The sequence below is a fragment of the Callospermophilus lateralis genome, chromosome 8 (assembly GCF_048772815.1).
Source record: "Callospermophilus lateralis isolate mCalLat2 chromosome 8, mCalLat2.hap1, whole genome shotgun sequence".
Taxonomy (NCBI): Eukaryota; Metazoa; Chordata; class Mammalia; order Rodentia; family Sciuridae; genus Callospermophilus; species Callospermophilus lateralis.
Genome location: NC_135312.1, coordinates 61,557,230 through 61,581,966, shown reverse-complemented (window position 1 = coordinate 61,581,966; position 24,737 = coordinate 61,557,230). Strand labels below are relative to the sequence as shown.

General features: G+C 33.6%; 1 protein-coding gene across 3 annotated transcripts in view; it reads right to left on the bottom strand.

Annotated features, from left to right (window-relative positions):
* Positions 1-24,737, bottom strand: part of Cfap299 (cilia and flagella associated protein 299) — a 577,718-nt gene that overhangs the window by 542,073 nt on the left and 10,908 nt on the right. For all 3 annotated transcript variants that reach the window (XM_076865077.1, XM_076865075.1, XM_076865076.1), the window contains exon 2: positions 19,828-19,958. In XM_076865077.1, the coding sequence (XP_076721192.1) occupies positions 19,828-19,958 (131 nt within the window). The remainder of the gene's footprint in view (positions 1-19,827; positions 19,959-24,737) is intronic.

Sequence of the window (24,737 nt, the reverse complement as noted above, 5' to 3'; positions counted from 1 at the left end):
TATAAAGATCAGTGGAACAGGCCACATATACAGATAGACAGGCAAGAAACACTTTCTCCTCTCAGATCCAATCACTAAGACCTATAGAGTTAAAAGGAAATCAGAGACACCCTCCAAAACACCAGGCAGCCCTTGATCTCTACCTCTGCTGAATTCTAGCGTCTATCCTTGCTATCCTTGGATAAATGTGCCTGTCTTTCAGATAACTCCACAAGAGTGGAAACAACATGCATAGAATCTCAGAATTGGAAGAGTTTCAGAAGGAGACATAGGGTAGCCCCTGCACTGAGGTGGGAGAATGCTTAAATCATCCAAGGCAGATGGCTATCTATTCCTAGTTTTAAAGATCTCTAAGGACTGAACTTCCCCAAATACCTTGGTTACCTGTCTCAATGTTTAATCCCTTCTTTCTACTTATGTCCATCTTTATGTTCAACTCAACTTTTTCTCTTGCTACAATTTAAAAGTATTTCCTTTTATTTGGTCTCCTGTGAAAGTAAAGAACATCTGTTCTGCATCTTCCATATAATAACCTTTCAAATACTTGAAGACAGTTAAATCACCCCTTAGTCTTCCCTCCTCCAAGTTAAACAGTTCTGATCCCACTGAGCCCTCTCTTAGGACCAAGTCCCCATTCCTTACATCACTTTTGCTGATCTTCGCTGGACGTGCTCCAGAGTCTCCATATTCTTTGCCAGATGCAAAGACCAAAATCGAACACAGCAATAATGCCAAATAAAGCAGAAGGATTACTTTTCACTTCTGTATCCCTCTCTTGATAAAACATTCCAAGTGGTGTACTTGCCCTTTTTTCCAAAAATATATTGCTCTTTCTAAGCCTCTTTGCTTTATAATCATGTATGCTATCATCTTGTGGTACCTTTCTCCAAGGCCCATATCAGATTTCAGGTTCTTCAAATAATTCCTGTCAGTAAGGACCAAATATAGAAGCAAGCTGCTTCAGAACATTTTCTACCTTCTATAAAAGCTAAAATAGAAAAGCTGTGAAAACAAAATCAAAATTCATGCAATCCATGAAATAACTATCCACATTTACATCTTGATGGCATACAAAAAACATGATTTTTTCATGATTTGTACATAAAAATTCATCTACTTCTACTTCAAGGTTGATATAATCAACAAACTCTGCAGGAGTATCTTATAAACAAAGAACAACAAAACAAATTAAAAGTTAAATCAATAAGTTTGTGAAAATGTTGAGTTCCAGATTTTTAAATCTGATTGGAGTTTTATATTTAAATTTACAATAATATACACTAAGCATACTGTTTCCTACAAATAAATATGAAAAGCATAAATAACCCAGAAAGAAAAAAATGGGCAAAAGACATGAACAGGCTTTTCATAAAAGAGAAACACAAATGTCGAATAAACAAATGAAGAAATTTCAATTCAGTGTCTTTAGAGAATACAGAACATAAATCAGTATTACAGTGAGAAACTCCTTCTAAAACAGTCGTGTGGCAAAAATAAAACAAATTATGACAAGTTTTGAATAGGATGTAGAGTCAAAAGATACTTTATTAATATTTGTTAATTAGTAGTAGGATAAAACCTGCTTTAGCTACTGTGAGGTAAGCTTAAACATTCATAAACCCCACAACTGACATATCCAGTGTATAATACATGCCTAAGAGAAAGCTTCTGTGCATTAGGAGACATGTTCACAGCAATTCTCTTCACCACAGCAAAACCTATAAGCAACCCAAACCCCTTTACACATCAAGAATGTGTGAGACTCCGTGATGATACATTCAATAGAATGCTATGCAGACAACAAAAACAAATGAACTCTAGCAGCATACACAGCATGAATGATTCTTAGTAATAAAATACTACACTCTCATAGATTGTTGGTGGGAATGCAAATTGGTGCAACCATTATGAAAAAGCAGTATGGAGATTCCTCAGAAAACTTGGAATGAAACCACCTTTGAACCAACTATCCCACTCCTTAGTTTATACCCAAAGACTTAAATCAGCATATTACAGTGATGCTGCCACAGCAATGTTTATAGCAACTCAACTCGCAACAGCTGAACTATGGAACCAACCTAGTGCCTTTCAACAGATGAATGGATAAAGAAAATGTAAGATAAATATATATATATATATGTGTGTGTGTGTGTGTGTGTGTGTGTGTGTGTGTGTATGATGGAATATTACTTCGTCTTAAAGAAGAATAAAATTATGTCATTTGCCAGTAAATGGATGGAGATGGAGAATATCATGCTGAGTAGAATAAGGCAAACCCAAAAAACCAAAGGCCAAATGTTTTCTCTGATGTGCAGATGCTAATTCACAATAATGGGGAGGGCTAGGGAAGAATAGAGTTACTTTAGATTAGATAGAGGAAAGTGGAGGGAGGGGAGCGGGTATGGGGGTAGGAAGGTTAGTAGAATGAATCAGACATTATTACCCTATGTACATATATAACTATATGAGCAGTGGGCTTCTATATCATGTACAACCAGAAGAATGAGAAATTATACTCCATCTATATATTATGTGTCAAAGTACATTCTACTGTCATGTATAACTAATAATAATAAATAAATAAAATATAAAAAGATGATGCCTAACAATATTTCTTTGTAGGGTGAAAACAATTAAAATTGAAAATATACTCTTAGGAAATGTATATATATACACACACACATATATAATGAAATTATATAAAAAGAGAAGCAAGAGGATGATGATCACAGAACTCAGGATATTGGTTAATTTGTGATTGCAAAAATAGCCCTAATTTTATTTATTTATATATATATATATATATATATATATATATATATATATATATACACACACACACACACACACACACACACACACACACACCTACTTATCCATAATATATACATTTGTTACATAATCATTGACCCAGGAATCTCAGGAGCAATTTCTCTAACACATAATTACACAATAGAAATGAAGTTTTTGAAAGACATATTAGGTGTAGATTTTTGTACTGTGACTTTGAAATAACATAGATTCAAACTGCATGAGTAAAATCACCCACCTCTTGGGCCAGGCCATGAGTACCAAACTAGACACCTATAACTGACACTGGATAAACATTCATGCTACAAACAGAATGACAGCTCATCTTACTGCTACCTTGTTCATAATATAAGCAGCAACTAACATCTCAAGCCTGACTTAAAAAGCCATTTATTCAACTAGAAATTGGCAACTTAATATTTACCAGGCATTATGACTGACTGATGAGACAGTGATGAGCAAGGGAAAATACAGATAACTGCCCATATATAGTTCACCAGTATTAAAGGAGAAAACATTACATATATTGATATAAACAAAAATACAACAGGTAATGAGACCTCCTAGAAAAATAAAATAGAACAATTAGCAAATGGTTGGTTGACTAGTTTAGTCTGGGAACACCTCTACTGAGAAGTGACAAGTGGACTAGGATCAGAATAACAAGAAGGAGCCAGTTTTAGAATGATGGTCAGCAGAAGAACTTTCCAAGCAGAAAGAATAGCCAATGCTAAGAATCTAAGTTAGGAACAACCTTCATGTTCACTAAGGAGAAAAATCAGAAAGATCAGTTAATACTGAAGGAGGAAAGAGGAAAAGGATTCAAAACAACAGAATCATTTTATACCTATTTATAATAGCCTTGGAATCCACAAATTATTTACTAAACTCTAGTATCTTTCCTTAAAAATCTTTAACTTGCAAATAGTAACAATCTCTATTAAAAAGAAATGTTTTCCAGCACCTATGTAAACAAATTTTATTTATTTATTTTTGTGGGCTTTTCCAAAACTGTTTAGAATTCAAGTATTTTTAAATTACAGAAAAAAATTAAATGGTAGTCCCAATTTAGTCTTAGACCAAGAAAGTTTGTTATCACTATTCAAATCCAGGTGCAAAAACATTTTTGCTAATGTTACAAATTCACTACTTAGAGAGAAAAGCTCCCCAAACACACCTGCACCTTTTCAAAACTGATTTAATATTGTGTTAAAGTAAACATATTAAGGACATGAATGTTTAGTCATCAAAAAGCTCCATTGCCCAATCTGCTTTTTAAAGTAAATTAAATAGGCTACTTGGATTCTGATAAATGGCATTTCATGGTACCCTTCCAAAACTAATATTGTCAGGAAGTCCCTGAATATTGGTTTGGTCCAATGACTTAAATAATTGAGAATAAATTAAATAATGTCTAAGGAAGACTCTACATTTGGAAGATATAGCATTGAGCACCATATTTTCTTACATGAGGTAAGAGAATATAGTTGTTAAGAACCCAGACTTTAATACCACTGCTTGAGTTCTCTTCTTGCTTCTGCCTCTTAGAGTTGTATAAATTAGTTACAAACTCTATGTGCTCAGTTTCCCCATCTATGAAATGGAGACAACAGTACTTACATGCACCAAGATGGCTATGAATATTGAACAAGTTACAACATGTACAGCGCTCCCCAGTTCCTGACATATATCAGCAAATAATAGTTATTATGTTACTATTTGTTATTAAGTCATTCACAAAACACACACATCATTCTGTTGTCTGAATTTCACACTCACTAAAGTCAATGTAACCAATTACTTATGTATTAACAGACACATAAAAAAATATTTATATATATATATATATATATATATATATTATAAAGTAAATAGCACATAAAGAAAAATATATAAATAAAGTATAAATTGAAAAAAGTCATAAAATTTGCAAGTTGATAAAAATAATCCAACAAAATAGGGATTAAAATTCAATTTTCAATGTCTAGCATTTCTGTAATGTTAATTTATTTCAGGGATATACCTCACATTCTTTTAACATCATAAGCAAAATTTAAAAGGAATCATACTAAATAAGTTGAATATAATCATCTTGGTTAGAATAATTCTACTAGCAGGTGGTTTAGTATACTAGAAAGAATTAATTACATATTACCCATCATAAAAAATAATGCTGATCCTAGGATAATGCTTACATAATTTTTAAAATTCAATTACTGAATGTTATAAATGTAAAATATATTACACGCATACTATTTTCTCAATTAATGTTTACAAATTTTTGTTTGAGGCAAACAGGGATGTGTAAGGTTATATTGTGCTGACTTCACTCATAAAAACCTAGAAGAAATCCTGTTGATCCATCTCTGATGCTCTCCATATTACACATTGAGTACTGAAAATTACCATCTCTAACCCTAAATGAAGCAAAGTACTATAATAATGGTATTTTGCCATCCTTATGAAAATATGTGTTTACATTTTAAAGAACATTCCCACTAAATAAAAATAAAAATTAACAAGAAAAATAATTCATCAACTAAGCGAATTGAAAATGTTGACAAATTTGAGAGGAGTGTGTTATGTGGTGGAAGACTTCTACTACTCTATTTACTTGTTTTCCATAAGTAGTAGCTCTAAACATTTTAAAAGAAGGAAAGATAAAATAGAAACACATTTTGTGTGTGTGTGTTTGTGTGTGTGTATGTGTGTGTGTGTGTGTATGTGTGTGTAGAATATAAAAAATGTTTTAGGTTCTTGAGGCTCAATCATATTTCATTCACTATGCTGTATTAGTGCAATGAATAGAGTTAAAGGAGTCATTAGATTGTGAACAACATCTATCTATAATGATAAAAGATTAATTCAATTACAATAAAAATGAAGGGGTTTTTGATGGTCTTAAATTTAGTTTTAGAACTTTATTCAAATTGGTAAAAACAGCAAGAAGTTATTTGCCCCAGGTTTATTTAAATCACTACATTTCTTTTATAAAATCTTTTATCTAATATCAAAATCTTTTATCTAATACCAAAACCTTTTAACTAGTATCAGTCAAACATAAACTGAAGGTTTCTACTTTAAGGCATGATCCTTGGAAAATATTTTTAAATCTTTTTCTGATAAAAAGCTCTCAACAAATTAGATATAGAATATATCTCATATAATAAAGGACATATGTGATAAGTCCACAGTTAACATCATATTCAATGATGATTGCTTCCTTTTAATATCAAGAATAAGACCAGAATTGCCCTCCTTGCTAGATATTTTCAATATAGAAGAATTAGTCAAGAAAAAGAAATAAAAGACATTTGAATCTTTCTGAAGAAGAAAAATTATCTGTTTACAGACATTATTTTCCACATTAAAAAAAAACTAAAAATTCCATCAAGAAATGCTTAGAATAAAAAACTCATTAAATTTTCAGGATAAAAAAAATCAATACATAAAAATCAATTGCATTTGTATAGACTAATAATAAAGTATCCAAAATAAAAGAAAAAAGTCCCATTTACTATACAATTTTTTTAAACTCAGAAACAAATTTTACCAAGTGAGTAAAATATCTATATACTAAAAACTATAAAATATTAGTGAAAGATTGGAGAAGACACAAGTAAATGGGAAGATATCGAATGTTCATGGATTGGAAGAATTAATACTCTCAAAATATCCAGACCACTTCAAGTGATCTACAGATTCAGTGCAGTTCCTCTAAAAATTCCAATGGCATTTTTCACAGAAATACAGACACAATCTTAAAATTCATATAGAACCACAAAATGATCCAAATAAAGCAACCTTGAACAAAACAATCAAAATTAGAATCACTGTACTAGATAATTTCAAAATACACTACACCAAGGTATAACAATCAAAACTGCATTTTACAGGTGTAAAAACAGGCATACAAACTGATGAACCAGACCAGAGAGCCCAGAAATAAATCCATGCACTGTAATCATCCTCAATTAAGATGAGAAGGACACACAATGGGAAAAAGACACTTTTCTCCAATAAATAAGATTTGGAAAATTGAATATCTACATGCAAAAGAATATAATAACACCCACATCACCCTATGCACAAAATATACTCAAAATGGATAAAAACCAACGTATGACCTAAAACTGCAAAACTACTGGAGGAAAACAAAGGTAAAATGTTGAGACTGACCTGGGCCACAAATTTTTGACATGATCCCAAGAACACAGTAAAATCAAAAGTGTACAAATCAGGCTGCATTAAACTGAAAAGGTTCTGCACAGAAAGATTCAACAGAATAAGAGACAATCAACAGAATGGGAGAAAATATTTGCAAACCATACCTCTGAGAGGTATGGGTTAATATAAAATTAAGTAATTCAACTCAATAGCAAGAAAGTAAAGAACCCAATTATAAAATGGCTAAAGTCTCTAAATAGATATTTCTCAAAAGAGGATATGCAAATGGTCAACAAGTATATACAAAAAATTATCAACGTCACTGGTCATCAGGAAAATGCAATTCAAAACTACAATGAGATCAAACCTCTTAGAATGGCTATTATTAAAAAGACAATGGCAAGTGCTAACAAAGATGTGCAGAAGAGGGAAATCTCATGCACTTCCATTGGGAATGTAAATTGGTATAACCATTACGGAAAAGAGTATGGAGGCTGCTCAAAAAAAAAAAAATCAAACTAGAATTACTGTATGATCTGGCAACTCCATTTCTGAATATATACCCAAAGAAAATGAAATCAGTAGGTCAAAAAATATCTGCACTCCCATGTTTACTGCAGCATCACTCACAAGAGCCAAAATACGAATCAACCTAAGTGTCCCCTGATGGATGAATGAATTAATAAAATGTGATATGCATGTGCACACATGCGTGTATGTGCACACACACATATATACTCAGTGGAATATTATTCAGCCTTAAAAAAATAAGAAAAACCTCTCATTTGCAACAACATCAAAGGATACGAAGGAAATTATGCTAAGTGAAATAAACCACAGAAAAACACTACATGATCTCATTTGTATGTGAAATCTAAAAAAGCCAAACTCAGAGAAGCAAGAAGGAGAATGGCTGCTGTCAGGGACTCCAGGAGGAAGGAAGTAGATTTGGTCAAAGAATACAAAGTTTCAATTATGCAAAAATAAATAAATTCTGGATATCCAATATACATCAGAACTATAATTAATAACACTGTGTTACATGCTTAAAATTTGCCAAGGTAGCAATCTTAAATATTCTGACCATAGTGGGGGTGGGAGAATAACCATGTGAGGTCAGGGATATGTTAACTAGCTTAATTTGATAATCACGTCACAATATGTTTGTATACCAAAATATCACACTGTATACCATAAGTATACACAACTTTTGCTTGTCAATCATACCTCAAAAAAGCTGGAAAAAAAAACATCTCTAGTAACCAATTCTTATATCAGAAAAACCACTGTGGAGCCACTGTGCCTGGATTTTTATCCTAGTTCTACTGTGTACAAGCTGAAGAATTTTAAGCACATTTCTTTAAATCTGTATGCTTGGATTTCATCATCCAGAAAGTGGGTTTAAAGGTTAAATAAGACCTTATTTAAAAAGATGTTAGTACTAAGTGTCTGAACTTAGAATGTGAGCAATTGAGCAATGGAGAGAGACAAAGTAAAAAAATGCCTCTATCTAAATCAGTTTGTCAATGTAATATCAGAACAGGAGTTATTCAGTCAGCGGGTTTTGTTTTCTCAATGACTGAAGCAAGCATTTTTCCTCAAATAAACATTTTTCTGCTAAAGTCTTATCAATCTACTTATCCCTGGTACTCTGATGCAACTAAAGCCAAAATATATCCCATTTATCCTTCATTCTCAGATATCATTTACATTCGATTTCTACTTTGGTCTTATGTTAAAGTACAGGTCCCTTGCCCAAGTTACAAATTTGGAAACAGCTGAGAATTCTTGATTTTTAGTTCCCAGAGTTATGATATTAAAGTATGTTTTTTTAAAAAATCCCTAGACTCTCTAAATGGGCTTATGAAAGACTGACTTAACTCCAGAGACAAGATGTGGTGGAAGAGGTATAAAAGCAAAGCCCTAAACAAAATTGTTTGTTATTTTGATACTAGGCAAGAACAGTATTAGATTACTTTGAGTAGAAAATCCACAAGACAATCTAGAAAAATTATTGTCTATCCAATAAGGAATAGTAAAGATAATAAACATGACCAGGTTGATGAAAGGAGAGGTTAATATTAGAAATCCCTCCAACATCTTTGAACATTTAAGAGAGTAAAGAATTTTAAAAAACTATATGATCAACTATCTCAGTAAATCACATTAAGCATATACACTGTGAAGAAGGAAATAGTAGACACTATTCTTTAATATCAGGAACAGTACAAGAAAGTCCACTATCAACATATATTTACCCATGTACTACAGTGCCTTACAAGAACAAATTTTTAAAAAAGAAAATTAAGGCAAAATGACTAGAGGAGTGGCAATAGAAATATCATTGTTTTAAAAAATGATATGACTTCCTACATTGAAACCCTATCCCCCACCAGAATCTATGGAAAAATTATAAGAAATGTAATATATAATAAAATTCACATAAATTTTATGTAAAATTTTAATCAATTTTTTTTTCTAAAAAAGCATATATTTAAATAAATGTGTAAAAGAAAGCAAGCAAAGTAACTACGTTAAATATTTTAAAGTAGGTATATATGAAAGAAATTAATTAAAAATGGAAGGAAGGAAATGGTTGCCAGGGGCTGAAGTGGGAGAAGAAACGGGAAGCTTCTAGTCAAAGGTAAAAAATTCAGTTAGGAGCTATAAGGTTTGAAGATCTGTTATACAGCAAAGTGAATTCAGTTAAAAATGATGTATTGAAAACTCAAAATTGCTAAAAATAAAAAGTAAATGTTCTCATCACACAAGACAAGAATGTAAAGTGACTAATATGTGATATTAAACAATATGTAAATACGTAAATATTACACAATGTGCACATATATTATGTAAACATATATTATACAAAATATTACATTGTATACTATAAATACACAATTTTTCACTCATCGACTTAAATAAATAAGAAAATGAGGGCTATGGAAGGAAAAAACTTTTAATTTTATAGTTCAAAGAGACCCTCACTAGGACTCACTGTTATCGTTCTGACTCAATTCTATGTGCCTGTGGTACTTATTTAAGAAGGGAGTGGGGGGGCCTGGCATTGACTTTGCTTCCTGAAACAAATATAATAAAGCCTTCAAAGTTTTTGGTTCATGTGCTAATTTTTCTAAACAATTCCTTTCCTCCCTCCATTCACATCTTCTAAGTCATGTGCGAAACTTTTTACCCTGATTGATCACTATATAGATATTTTTCCTCTCATCTCTGAAAATGGGTTCTACAGCCAGCACATTTCTTTTAAGCTCACCCCAGCTCCTAGGAGATCACAGTAGTTAAAAGTGCACACAAAATTAGTTCTGTAGCACCAACAGTATAATTTGGCAGTTTCATTCACAGGTAATGAATGAAACATTACTAATTCAATGCCAGGCAATTTTTTAAAAGATTGGTTTTCAAATATTAACATTATGCAAAAAAGCACTATGACAGATACCAATAATGTACTGAGTATTTTAAAATAAAAACTAGAAGAAAGGATTTAGAATTTCTTACACATAAGAAAATGATAAATGTTTGAGGAGATAGATATAATTAACCTAATTTAAACATTATTCACTGTATATGTGGATGGAACATGAAGAGAGAGCCTACAGAATGGGAGAAAATCTTCGCTACGTGCACCTCAGATAGAGCATTAATACTCAAGAAATAAAAAGAACTCAAAAAACTTAACATCAAAAAAAAAAAAACAAATAACCCAATAAATAAATGGGCAAAGGAACTAAACAGACTCTTCACAGAATAAGAAACACAATCAGTCAACAAATATATAAAAACATGTTCAACATCTCTAGCAATTAGAGAAATACAAATTAAAACTACACTGAGATTCCATTTCACTCCAATCAGAATGGCAACAATCATGAATACAAGTAACAATAAATGTTGAGGAGAATGTGGGGGAAAAGGTACACTCATACATTACTGGTGGGACTGCAAATTGGTCCAATCACTATGCAAAGCAGTATGAAAATTCCTCAGAAAACTTAGAATGGAACCACAATTTAACCCATTTATCCCAGTCCTCAGCATATACCCAAAGGACTTAAAATCAGCAAACTATAGTGACACAGCCACATCAATGTTCATAGCAGCCCAATTCATAGTATCTAAGTTATGAAACCAACAGATGAATGGATAAAGAAAATCTGGTACATATACACGATAGAATATTACATAGCCATAAAGAAGAATGAAATTATGACATTTGCCAGTAAATGGATGTAACTGGAGACTATTATGCTAAATTTGAAATAAACCAATCCCAAACAACAGAGGCCAAATGTTCTCTCTGATATGCAGATGCTAACTCACAATAAGTATCAGGGAGGGAAGAATAGAAATTCACTGGCTTAGACGAAGGGAAGGGAGGGGAGATGGGAATGGGAAAGACAGTAGAATTAATTGGACATAAATTTCCTATGTTCATATATGAATACATAACCAGTATAATTCCACATTACGTACAACTACAAAAATGGAAAGTTACACTCCATGTATATATGATATGTCAAAATACATTCTGTCATGCAAAACTAAAAATGAGCAAATTTTTTTTTAAATTTAAGTTAGATTTTTTTAAAAAAGGTATTGCCAGCACAAAAATCAGCATTTTTGTCTGAGAAGCAAAATTCAGTAAAAGGACAATAATGAGAATTTTTTAAAGGTATTTTGTTACTGTTTGACAAATAGCAATAAATAACAGACATGGAGTTGGAAATCCAGAAGAGCAGTCAAACTTGCTAAATTAAGAACAAAATTGAAAGGCAGAACCTAAGTAATATTCTGAAGAAATGGCATAATTTTTAAGAACAAAATTGAAAGGCAGAACCTAAGTAACATTCTGAAGAAAATGGCATAACTTTTCAAAAATCTGAATTTTATTTGTGCTTTGATTAATTGTTAGCAGAACTATCATCTTTTTTTAATTTCATCTATGTTGTTTTCTCTTTAAGTTTATTCTAATCTAGAACAGGCTAAAACCTGAAGTTGGGAATGTTGATGCTTGCTTGTAATCCCAGCTACTCAGCAGGCTGAGGAAGGAGGATCCCAACTTTGAGGCCAGCCTGGGCTACTTAATGAGATCCTGTATCAAAATTAAAAAAAAAAAAAAAGACTAAGACCTAAAACTACATGTGATTATGGTGACAATGTGTCGACTATTATGTAGATCATGTATACACTTGGTCTCTTGAATTAGAATTAACTGCATAGATGAAAATGTTCATATAAGTACTCAGAAAAGGAAATATGATATAAAATTGCTTTTGCTGGATAGAGGATAGATACATGGATAGATATTTTCCTTGAAAATATCAACATTATCAAATATCATTAACTTGCTTGTTGTTAAATACATACAGGTTTTGTGTGCATGCGTGTGTGTGTGTGTGTGTGTGTGTGTGTGTGTAAAGAGAAAAAGGAAGAAGGAGGGAGGAAGGGAGGAAGAGAGACAAAGAACAGAGAGAACAAAAAAATTTAAAAGAGGGAAAAGGGAAGAAATTCAGGGTGTGTTCTCAGTGGTGTTACAAAATCCAACTAGTTAATAGTGAACATTAATTGTCATATGATTTGGGGAATCAGTAAGTATATCTGAACTATTTTTAATGTAGTCCTACCTTTAATTACATGGGGAAAGCTCTCAATGAGTCAAGAGTTCATCCAGTGTAGCTGTGCATATATCTTATTAGGAAAAGGTTGCATTTGAAATACTTTTTCAGTAACAAGTACACATTAACATTTATTGAAAAGAGTTATAACTCTAATAAAGTAAGTTACATCTAATAAATAATAAATAAAATAGAAAGAACTTAGATACAAAAAAAGAATCTCCACTGACAATACTCATGCTTACTTAATCGGATATGGGAATTTAATGAGAGATTGGAACATACTTCTTAGAAATTGCAAGCTAATTAAACTATACTTTATATTGCCTAGAGTAACAGAGCTCACTTGTGGTACTTAACTCCCCACAAATCCATGAAGTAGGAATGATTTATCCTTTTAAATGAAAGCTTAGAAGACAATCGATAAAGTTCACACAACAGAAAATGGCAACTTCTAGAACAAAAATTAAGAAAACAATCTATCAAACATTGAATTTCAACCATAGAACCGACAAGAGACAGACCAGAGCAAGAACAAAGAGTGAGAGAAGCCCATCCCCACTACCAAGACACAGGTATTCAGGGATTGCTGGAACCTCAGCTCAAGATCCAGCAAATCAACTTTCAAAATTTAAAGCAAAATTCTCTTATAGATAAGTTGTAGATGAGAAAATTCGTTACTAGAAGATCAGTTCATACACACACACACACACACACACACACACACACACATTTAAAAGGAATATAATACCAAATAAAAGAAAAGATCCACACAAAGAAATTGGAACTTATCAGGGATGGGGAAAAATTAGGATTATAATTTTTTTATTTTTAATCACTTTTAAAATAACTGTCTTTTGTAAAAGTACTAAGAATGTCTTACAGGATTTATAAATATTTAGAATTTAAAAAAAGGTGGCAAGATAGTACAAAATGTAGGAAGAATAACTGGAACTATAGTAAGATTCTTAAATTCATGAAGAGGTGCCGCAGACTGGCTGGGCACAATTCAGCAGCCACTTGTCAAAAGAAACTAACTTTATTTTTGGAACCACACAAGATAAACAAAACAGCTCCTCAGGAAAAAACCCTCAGAGCCCAACTGCCACCACCGGCTTCCCACAAGCCACACACCCCAATCCAGCCTCCTCCTCCCACAATCCTCCTGCTCTTGAGGCCGATTGGCTGGGTCGCATGGGCGGAGCCAAAAAAGTCCCCCAATGAGCAGCTCCGTGGTCTGAAAGGGCAGGGAAACAGCCCAATGAGCATCACCGCAGAGGAGCCAATCAGCTAGATGTTGCTGGGGCCGCTGTGAGCCAATCATCAGCCGGCAGTCTGGAAGCTTGCTGGCAGCTGGAAGTTTGCTGGGGCCCCTTCGGCTGTGGCTCTCAACAAAGAGGTTAATATTATTTGAAAGTAGACTGTTATATTTAAGTTAAAGATGAATGTCTATAAACTCCTCAGCAATCACTAATTTAAAAAAAAAAACCACTAACAAAAAGTTTGTAAATGTATAAATCATAAGTTATTGTTGATGATTATTATTAACATGTTTTTTTAAGTCTAAATTCAAAAGAAGACAAGAGGAATAAAGAAACAAAGACCAGATTTGACAAATAGAAAACAGCTAGAAAGATGGTGGATTTAAATCTGAACACATCTATGATTGCAAAAATGTAGATAAATGGCCTAAATACACCATTAAAGACAAGGATAGGCATATTAAATGTTTAAAAGCAAGATTCAAATATATACCATCCATAAGAAATCCATTCTAAGCATATAAGAATAGGTAAATTAAAAGTAAAAATGATGGGGAAAAATATATGAAGACTCTTTAAAAGTTGAGGGGCTATCTAAGAAAAAGTAAATTTCAGTAAAAGAAATTTTGCAAGGAATAAAGGTTTCATAAAGCAATGATAATAAAGATTTTATAAAACAATGGTATAGAAGTCCATTTTATTTCAAAAAGAAATAAAATAATAAAGTAGATGCATCTAACATCAAAATACATAAATCAAAATAGATAAAACAAAATAGATAAGTCCATAATTATAGCAGGAGATTACAACTTTCATCAAGAAGTAATGTCCAGAATGAACAAACAGGATACAGAAAGCCCAAACAACACATAAGGGATCAGATAACAAATGGACTCCTGGCCAAGGGTTAGCCCATTGTAACAGGACTTCAATGTCCATGGATCCACTCAGGCATCACTGACCTGAATGTCTAATTCAGATTGTCATTCCTGGCCATTGGCACACTCCCCCAACTGAGTTCTGGAGAATGACTGTAGACTACCCCAAGCTCATGTAGTCCTGATTGCAGCTGCAGTGCCACTTGAAAGAACAGATTTATGTGGCTTCCTGTAGATGTCATGTGGCTCTTGTTTTGGTACATAACTTCTTTCCTATCCCAATCAGAAATTGTCAAAATCAGTTTGAATCCACACAGAAGAGAGCATAATATTCACTAGCAGTCATCCTCAGCGCTGTATAACTCTCCTGTCCCATTATAATGGACACCCCACAGAACTTCACAATGATTAATTCCATCAGTGCTGTCACCTAGTTTGGAAAGGAAGAACAAGAGATGAATGGTATATGGCTCTATAAGACATATGCACTCCCACAAGAGAACAGATACAACCTAAGATTTTTGGGACAAAGCAAAACTTGTGCACTTTTCACTCTTACTATCACCTTCCTGAAGATGTTGATCTGCAACAAATCACAACTGCATTATCTGGATTTTAAAAGAAAATAACTTTTAACATACAACTTTTAAGAAATATGATATCCGAAACTAAGCAAAAAATTGAAATCATTTCACAGAACACTTATATAAAATTTCTCATTTAATTCTTAAGTATGTGGTTGTTTTTTATTATAAAACCATTAAGCAAAGATAAAACTACTAGATGGGATAAAGCCATATTACATGAAACCCATTTTGACCTTTTTTCCAACTTCATCTCCATAAAATAAAAAGAACATTTTGTCAATTAATAGATATTTCCATTTCCATTTCCAAATGGAAGGAATCAAGTACAAATCATACCAGAAAGTGCAAGTTAACAGATGATAAATGGATGAGATTGAATACTACCAGAAAGTCTGGGGACTTGTCCAGCTTTTACATTTACTAGGATCCCCTAAGATAAAGGGCACAAGAACCTTACACTAAATAACCATACAGAACCTCTTCATTCAGTACAAAAGATCACACAGATCCCTGCATATTTGAATTCGAAATTTATATAAGGGGATTTCTTACAGGAATTCCCAAAGGTTAATCATAAAGTCTTCTGAGAAGATGGCAATAGCCTTCCAGTATAATTAGGACCTTATCAGGACTACGACATATTCCTACCATCTGTTTCGGATGTCATACTTTAGTAAAATATGATCATTATCCCAGAGATAATTCTAAGAGGGGTGAATTCATTTCCTAATAAGATAAACTGACTTCAAGTGAGAACACTGATGGTCTTAAAAGTTCACCCAGAAAAGTGTCCCGCCTGAGGGATGACACAGTTAAAATTACAAATTAGAAGGAACCCAATATTCAGCTGGTGTAGCTGTCAAGGTCCATCTCTTCTACATTATGGAGATCAGCTGAACTTCTCACTGCAAATGGAAATTCTCTGGAGCTTCTGCTTGGCAGCTACCTTAGCCAGGCCCTGACACAGAGAATAACTCTGTCCTGGCAAAAGGGCATCAACTAAACAACTACCATTCGCCTTTCCACACTTGGCATGAATCTCAGTAGAGAAGAAATGAGATCTGTTCACATAATAGTGGAACTTCAAAGTAAAGCCTGAGGAAAAGGCAAAACCTGCTCCACCTTCACTACCCCATCCCCACCCCATACCAATAACAACACCACCCAACAAATGTTGAAATGAGTGCTCTCTAACAGTACTGCTTTCAGGGAGGAAATGCCTTAGCAAAGGGATTACAAATTAAGACAGAGATAGAGACCAGGATTTGTAAAGAAGTGGTTTTTATAAGCAAATCGAGGCATAGTGATATATTCATCTTAACATCCTTCTTTACCTGATTATCTCCCATCCTATGAGTTCACTTTAGCAGCTGTACCTTAGGAAAAGCTTTCCCTATTCTTCAACATCCTCCCTAAAGCCTGACTTAGTGTTACATCAGGGTGCTGTCATAGTACATATGATTGCATTTCTTAACTTCTGTTGTAATTAACTTTTTATTGAAATATAAATAACATAATATAAAATTTGCCCTTTTGAGGTATACAATTCAATAGTTTTTAGTATATTTACAAAGTTAAACAATCATCAATAATATCTAATTACATATTTTATCACCCCCAAAAGAAACCCAATATCCAATAGCAGTCATTCTATCCCCCCTTCCTTCCCACCCTTGGTAACCATGAAACTACTTGCATTTATGAATTTACTTCCTTAGGACATTTTATATAAATGGAATCTAGCTCCTTTCACTTAACCTACTGTTTTCAAAATTTATACACAGTGTAGCATATAACAGTACTTCATGCCTTTTATGATTCCATTATATTTATATACCAGGATTTTTATCCATCTGTCAGTTGATGCGCTTTTGAGATGTTTTCACATTTTTGCTCCTATGAATAATGCTGCTATGAACACTCAGGTTTGAGTACTTAAGTGAACCCTTTGATACATTCTTAGGTGAATTTTTATGTACATTCTTGAAATTGCTGGGTCATATGGTAACTCTTTTTTTTAACTTTTTGAATAACTTCCAAACTGTTTTCCATTTCCCATTCCCACCAACAATATAATTTCCCTTACTTATCCAGAACTCAAACTTCTTAGGGCAGAATCCTGCTCTATTGTATCCCCACAACCTAGCTAGCATAATCCCAATGCACTATGTGAATAATAGAATAAAACCTAACTTTTTTTTACTTTTTGTCTTCTTCTGAGACCTCCACTCATTAAAATATCTCCCTCCAGTATTGTTAGCTTTCCTCCCTCCAGATTCTCTTATAAAGCTGCTGGAAGGAACATACTTCTGGATACTAGCACTTCTTGAAATGTGTGCTCTGTGATTACAAAAAGATTGTGATCTACTTGAAGTTTCTCATATGCAGTTAATGTAAGGTAATCTAGGAGTAGAATAAAGTGTTTCTGAGTTGGTATCAATACACATATAGTCAGATACCCATGCATATTTTCAGTTATCCTCCAATGAATATAAGCACAGGACATACTTGGCTCTAGGACACCCTCTGCTGGCCATGCTGTCAACAACACTTGACAAAGAATAGCAAATGACTCCCACAGCAGACAAAAAGCAACATATGGGACCCATCCCATTGCAAAGGCAACCAGAGAAGATCTGCAGATGAAAGAGCCTTCCGATCCTAGAAGCACTGGGTAAGGATTAGCCTCCCATGACTGGCACTTAAGTAGCCTGATGACTTCCAGCTCTGGACAGTTAAAAAGACCATCACATAGAAGAAACATCCACTTTGATCCTTAAACACAAAATGGACTTATGACAAGGATAGAACTTATAATTTAAATATGACTGACTACTGTTGATTTAAACTGGTTATATCTCTTATAGAATCATATATGAATATACATAAATTCCAGACAAAATCACACAAAAATCTTTGCATTTCTATTCCTGACAGGCATGTATTGATCCTCACAGAAAAATAGAACTACCTCTGTTTTTCATATGAGACATATAATTATACCCACACAATTTGTATACTTTTGTTAAGAATAAAAGAGTAACTATGTTCAATAAGTTATTGAAGTTTAATATAAATTTCCTGTGATAAGCAGAATGCTCCTTCAAGGATATCCATTTCCCAATCCCAAGAACTAAAGAGTATGTTAGATTATATGCCAAAAGATTTAATGAAACTTTTAAACCTTAAAATGGAGAGATAATTCTGGATCATTTTAATGGGTCCAGTAAAAAAGCCCTTAAAGTTGCTTCCAATGGGGAACCTGGAGATATCTGAAGGGTAAGGGGGTCTTAAACCCACTATTGCTGAGAGGAAGGGGAGATGGAAAGCATGAGAAGGAATGTGGGCATCCCCTAGGAACAAAGATCAGCCCTCAAATGACAACTAGAACCACAACTGGTAAGGAAATGAGGACCTCAGTCGTACCACTACAAGAAACTGAACTTGGCCTACCCTCTGGATAAGTGTGAAAACAGGTCAGTCTCAGAGCCTCCAGACAAGAACTCAGTCCAGCTGACAGCAGATTTCAGTCTTGTGAAATACTGAAGAGAGGACCCAGCTAAACCACAGTGTATGTATAGAACTGGGAATAAATAAATTTGCACCATTTTAAGCCGCTAACTTTGTAGTGATTGTTATGGCAGCAATAGAAAACTAATAAATTCTCAAATGTCAGTATGCTAAATTACAATAATCTATGGTTCTGAAACACAATAATCACTGAAATACTTCAAATTCCACATTCCCAGGACCAATTCACAACTATCAAATGTTATCATTTATAATGAGTAAAGGGGACATTTCTAGTTATAATTACCAGGTACTTTTAAAGATGCTATCTAAGACTAATATAATGATATCTGTGTAAGTATCCGTTTCAACATTAACAACTTAATAGTTCAAATAGATGATCACCTTGTCAAGTCTTCTTGAACTTGTTTTACCAGTCTGGTGTAGTGCACATTAGGAATACCTCTCATTCATTATATACTTAATGTATGTTATTAGAGTCATGTTTATTATAACTTTTTATTTGTCACATTAACAAGAATATTATTATACGTAAATGAATCAATATTTAGAAAAATGTTGGAATATAAATGATGTCAATGTTTATAGGCCTCAAAAGTACAAACAGTGCTAAGGCAAAAATCACCTATATTTTTAGTATATACATGCATAAAACCAATAATATTGAGTTACTTTTTAACAGGACTTTATTGGTATGATGATCACATTTTGGTATTTATATTTCTTAAATTAGTAGCTCAAAGTTACATGTAACTTTATTGCAAGAAGTTACAGTTCCTCCAGTTCCTGATCTGCAAAACACATGCTTTAGGGCATTCCAAGTTTAACCTGCTCCAGCCAATTTTTCTGAGTTACAACAAAGCCAAAAAAAAAAAAAAAAAAGGCGGGGTAGAGGAGGGATTTTTCCAGAGACTCTAGAATATAACAAAATCTGGATTTGGAAATGAGCACTTACTTTTTCTGAGTTCTTTCAGCCAACCTTGCAATCTCTATAGCTGCCTTCCTTGCTTCAAAATCTGCCCTTTTTATTATCTCTCCAGTCCCTCGGTAGCCAAGCTCCACCAGCTGGCGGGCCAGGCTTTCATCCTAAGGAGAAAATCAATTAATAGATGTGTGAGCAAGTGAGATATTTTCTCCAGGGTATACCAAGGAGTTGTTTTAAATGACAAATTAAATGTTTTGTCTTAAAATGAGACACAAGCTATTAGATATGAAAAGCTAGCTTTCTAACAATGCATTTATACACATCTGATTCCGTCTGCCCTTGACCATGTTTATGAGACTGAAAAAAATCAAACAATGTTAACCACTAAATTTTCTTTAAAGGGTTGGAAGACAAAAGTCTGTAGGTCTTTAATCAATTTATGAGACCAACAGTAGACAATTAATACAGTATCTTTAAAACAATAAAATTAGAAACAATAGTGCTCATAGAAGACTAAAAATCAATTGCACAAAAAGAGAATAGGGTTGTTTTCACAAAGTTCAATTTTTCAGACTTACTTCCTTGAAGTCAATTAACTGATGACAGAATATTATAACTTCAAATACAGCTAAAGAGGAACAGATGAATTTCCTACTTAACTATAAAGATATTGTTTCCATATAATGTTGGTAACAATAAAAACAGTAAAGTAGACACCCAAGAAGATAACCACAAAAAGCTTCAAGTTGAAAAGAAAATTTTTTCCCCATAATATTTTTAGGCCTTTTATATTTCAGTTACTTGAAGAATTATCTCATATATTTTTGTCATATTCAAAGAGAATATTTGTTTTCCTATTATTTGAAGAGGTATCATTTTACATGAAGTTACTGCCATAAAGCATTATATATAAAAAATATTTATCTAATACTCCTCATCATCTTAAATAAAATATATTTAAAATAATAATTAAAGCAGAATATAGACCTTTTATTAATATATCACTATTGAATGCATAAAGTGTCTAACAAATATATGAGACACTTAAGAGACTTGGTTTACAATTGATTTCAACCTATAATGGCTTTTTTCAGGTTATAACTGTTAAACAAAACCAAAAAAATTAGATACTAGAAACCAGCTACTTTCCTTTATGAGCACCCACGTAGCAATGTGCGTACATTGCCAAGCTATTACAATGCAAACCACCAGACCTTTTGGCTTGTTTCTGAAATATTCTGCTTAATATGCTATATGTGTTAGTGTGAACCACAAAACTGAGCAAATGCCTCCACCTAGTGGAACTAACCTTCAACAGAAAACACAATGCAGACTGGGGTTTGGTTTACAAAAGTGAATGGATTTCTTTATTTGAATTATTTTTTAAATTTTTCTTAAATATATTACTAATAGAGCTTATAGAAAGGATTCAGTTCAGCAATACTGTAGTATTCTTCCATGGGAATATAAATTCCTCAAATTCAATATAAAAGTTTCTGTAATAGAGACCATTAAAGTTTCTGTATTTATTTTGTAGATGAAATGAATTTGATATCCTTATGTGCCTTACCTGGATCACACAAACTCATTTGGGTTGTTTTGTAACCAGCAGAATTAATCTCTGCTAACAAATGGGCAAAAATCTATTGAGAAAACAGGCAGAAAGTCAGCCTTGGTGGCTTTGTATACCATTATCATGCTCTAACTGGTTGAATCACTATTCATCCCTCCACCATGACAACACTTCTTGCAAGCTAGTCAAAAGCAAAACTACCAGCTCAAAAGAAGCACAATGCTTAAGATTATCCTAGGGATATGCTCCTTTGGGAGAGGGGTGGAATTTGGTTTAAAATTGAATCTTGACTTGAAAATTCTAACCCAACTTTTTTCTCCAACCCTCAAAATAATGTCTTTCAGGAATACGAAGAAAGTCTCATTTAATGCCAACAGTTCCCCTATTACCAGTATCAAGAAAAATTTTCTGCCTCTTGTAAGGTGGATTTATTTGAAACAGAAGATAAAATCAGAAGGTTCACTGAAAGTTTTAAAATTCAGTACATTCTTTCTCCACTTTCTGTCCTGGGATTCAGAAACACAAAATCTATGATAGAATGATAATTGCCAGTCACCCACCTCGAAACAAAATGGGTGCTGTTGGTTTCATTCTATCTTGCCCTTTTTATGAAAGTAATAAGATTATTGTAGAAAACTCTGAGGCATACTGACACAGCTCCCTGGCCACTAAGCCCACAGCTGGCTTACTGTTCCCTTCCAAGAAGCAGCAGTGGATTGGTGGAACAGTATAATGTCAGCCCTAGTGGACTGGAGCTCTCTGGGCAAGCACTGGTGAAGGCCATGTAGACGTGGCAGTCCTAAGACTCTGGGAGTGCCTGTCACTCTTAGGCAGCTAGGCCTGGACATGGTATGGTTACCTGCTGGGGAAGCCCAATCCACACAGCACTGCAGCCCACATCCTGCAAAAATAGACCAGCCCATAACCTCAACCTCCTACTTTGTGATCCAAGGTGAGAAAATGGAAGTGTGGCAGACCTGAAGAATGAAGTTGAGACTCTGGAGTTGCCAATAGCATTAGTACATTTCCAAACTCTAATTAGCATAAATTTGAACCCAAGTCCATGTAAATAGCAGTGACCCAAGTCCATGTAAGTTCCTGGACTAGCATACTCAGACAATTCCTGAACTGGCATACTGATCCCTCTTGTACTGCAAAAGTCTGTTCCCATTTCTATTCTTCAATGAATCCCACACTCTTATATTCACTCATCCTGGTCTGTGGGTTTCATTCTTCCAATTCATGAGACAATGAGGGTGAGCTGCTGGGGTCTGCTGCAACACGGGAGGGCTTGGCCTGCCATTAAGGGCTGCAATACCTCTTGGCTGCAGAGGCCTGCAGCCTTACACAGAACCCACCTGCCAGCAGAAGCACAAAAAAAAATGGAGTTTCGTATCTCAAAACTCTGGTTTCAGTACCACAAACATATCACACATTGATAATGTCATCCATTATCTTTCCAGAGATGATCACTGACATCTTGGGGTACCATCTTTCAATCCTTCCCTCTTAATGTATGTATTGGTTATGCTAGATTTCTTTGAACAAAATCATGCTATGCAAAGTTTCTCATGGCCTACTGATTTGACATTTAATAATGCATCTTGAACACCTTTTCATTCAATAATAATAAAATAAAATTTTAGCTACCACACATTTCATAAACTCTGTGTGCACAAGTATTGTGTGTAGTTCACTACTGTGGCTTTAGCTCCTTGCCTTCATCTGACAGTGAAAATGATTGAATCTTCACTTTGATTTTATATTGCTTTAATTACCAGTGAGGTTCACCATCTGTTCTTACAGATGTTATTGGTCATGTATATTTCTTCTATTTGAATTATCTGTTTTGAATTGTTAAATGAACCCTTTGGTCATTTATTCTTTATTTAGAAATACTTTGGACATATATTAAATGTATTAACTAAATGCATGCAAAATATCTGCAAATATTTTTTCTAGGTCAATGTTTTCCTGTAACTTTATATAGCTTTGTGTTTATACCTAAATGTTTAGAGCATTTGAAATATATTGTGGTGTCTGGTGCTTCTATTTTTATTCAAATTTCTTTACTTCCAGAAAAGACAGCTGTGACATTAATTGTTGAAGACTGCTTCCTTTCTCTGCTAACTTGAAATTATACATTTTTGTGTACTTACATCTCAAATACATGAAAATCTGTTTCTGGATTCTGGTCCCACTCTATTGACTGGTCTCTCTGCTCTCTCAACTGTTACAAAGGTAATACAGATACTTCTCTACCTGCCCAGGGATAAAACTTCACCACAACTCTGTCTTAACATATTTAAAGTCTTACCTTCCCTGAGCTACCTGCTTCCATGAAGAGTCGCTTGACTCAGGGAGGTCAGAGAGTGTTGGAAAACAAGACATATTCAACTAGCATTTTATATTGATTGTGGAAATCTAGATAATTTGAAACAGCAGGCATCCTGCTATCAAAAAACATATAACATTTTTTGAATAAACCTGTTGGAGATAGGTTCTCTAGAAAACAGATTTGGGAATGTAGGTTTATGTGCAAAAGGTCTACTGGAGAGTTTCTTGGAATTTGCCATTCTGTGAGGTTGAAAGAAGCAGGATTGGGCAGTGGGATGATTCACAGCAAGGCCTCAGCAGCTCTGGAGATGGGCTGGCCCTGCAGAGTTTTCCTAAAGTGAAGTAAGGTGACCAGAACAGACCTTTATAACCTCATAATAAACAGTAATTTAGATAAGAACTGCCCTAAGAAAGGGTATGACTTTGGAAAAGTTAAATGTTTTAGATGAATAGTCATCTAATCAGTCTAGTTAGAAGTTTGTCAATTTTATTGGTAGTCAGTGAAGCAACTTTTTATGTCTTTGATCATCTCATTATTTTTTCCTTTCCATTTCATTGATTTCTGCTGTTTGTCCTTCTATCTATTTATTTGGGCTTAATTTACCCTTTTTTCTAGCCTGTCAAAGTAGACACTAAGAACATTATTAGATTTTTCTTCTTTTCTTCTATAAGTTTTTCAATCTCTAAAGTCTTCACTAGAACTCCTTAAGGTGTATCGAACAAAGCTAATACATTTCATTTCCATTTTATTCAAATGAAAATATCTTCTATTTTACTTTTCTAATCTCTTCTTTGATCATGAGTTATTTAGAACTAAATGCTTAACACCCAAATATCTGAAAATTTTTCAGGTTTATTTCTATAATTGATTTCTTTTTTCATTATGTTATTAGACAACAGACTTATGATTTCAATATTTTTAAATACATTTCTTTTGTTTTATAACCCAGTATAGGCCTCATGTGTATTTGAAAAGAACATGCATTCTGTTGGTTTTGTGTGTACTAGTCTATAAATGCTAATTAAATCA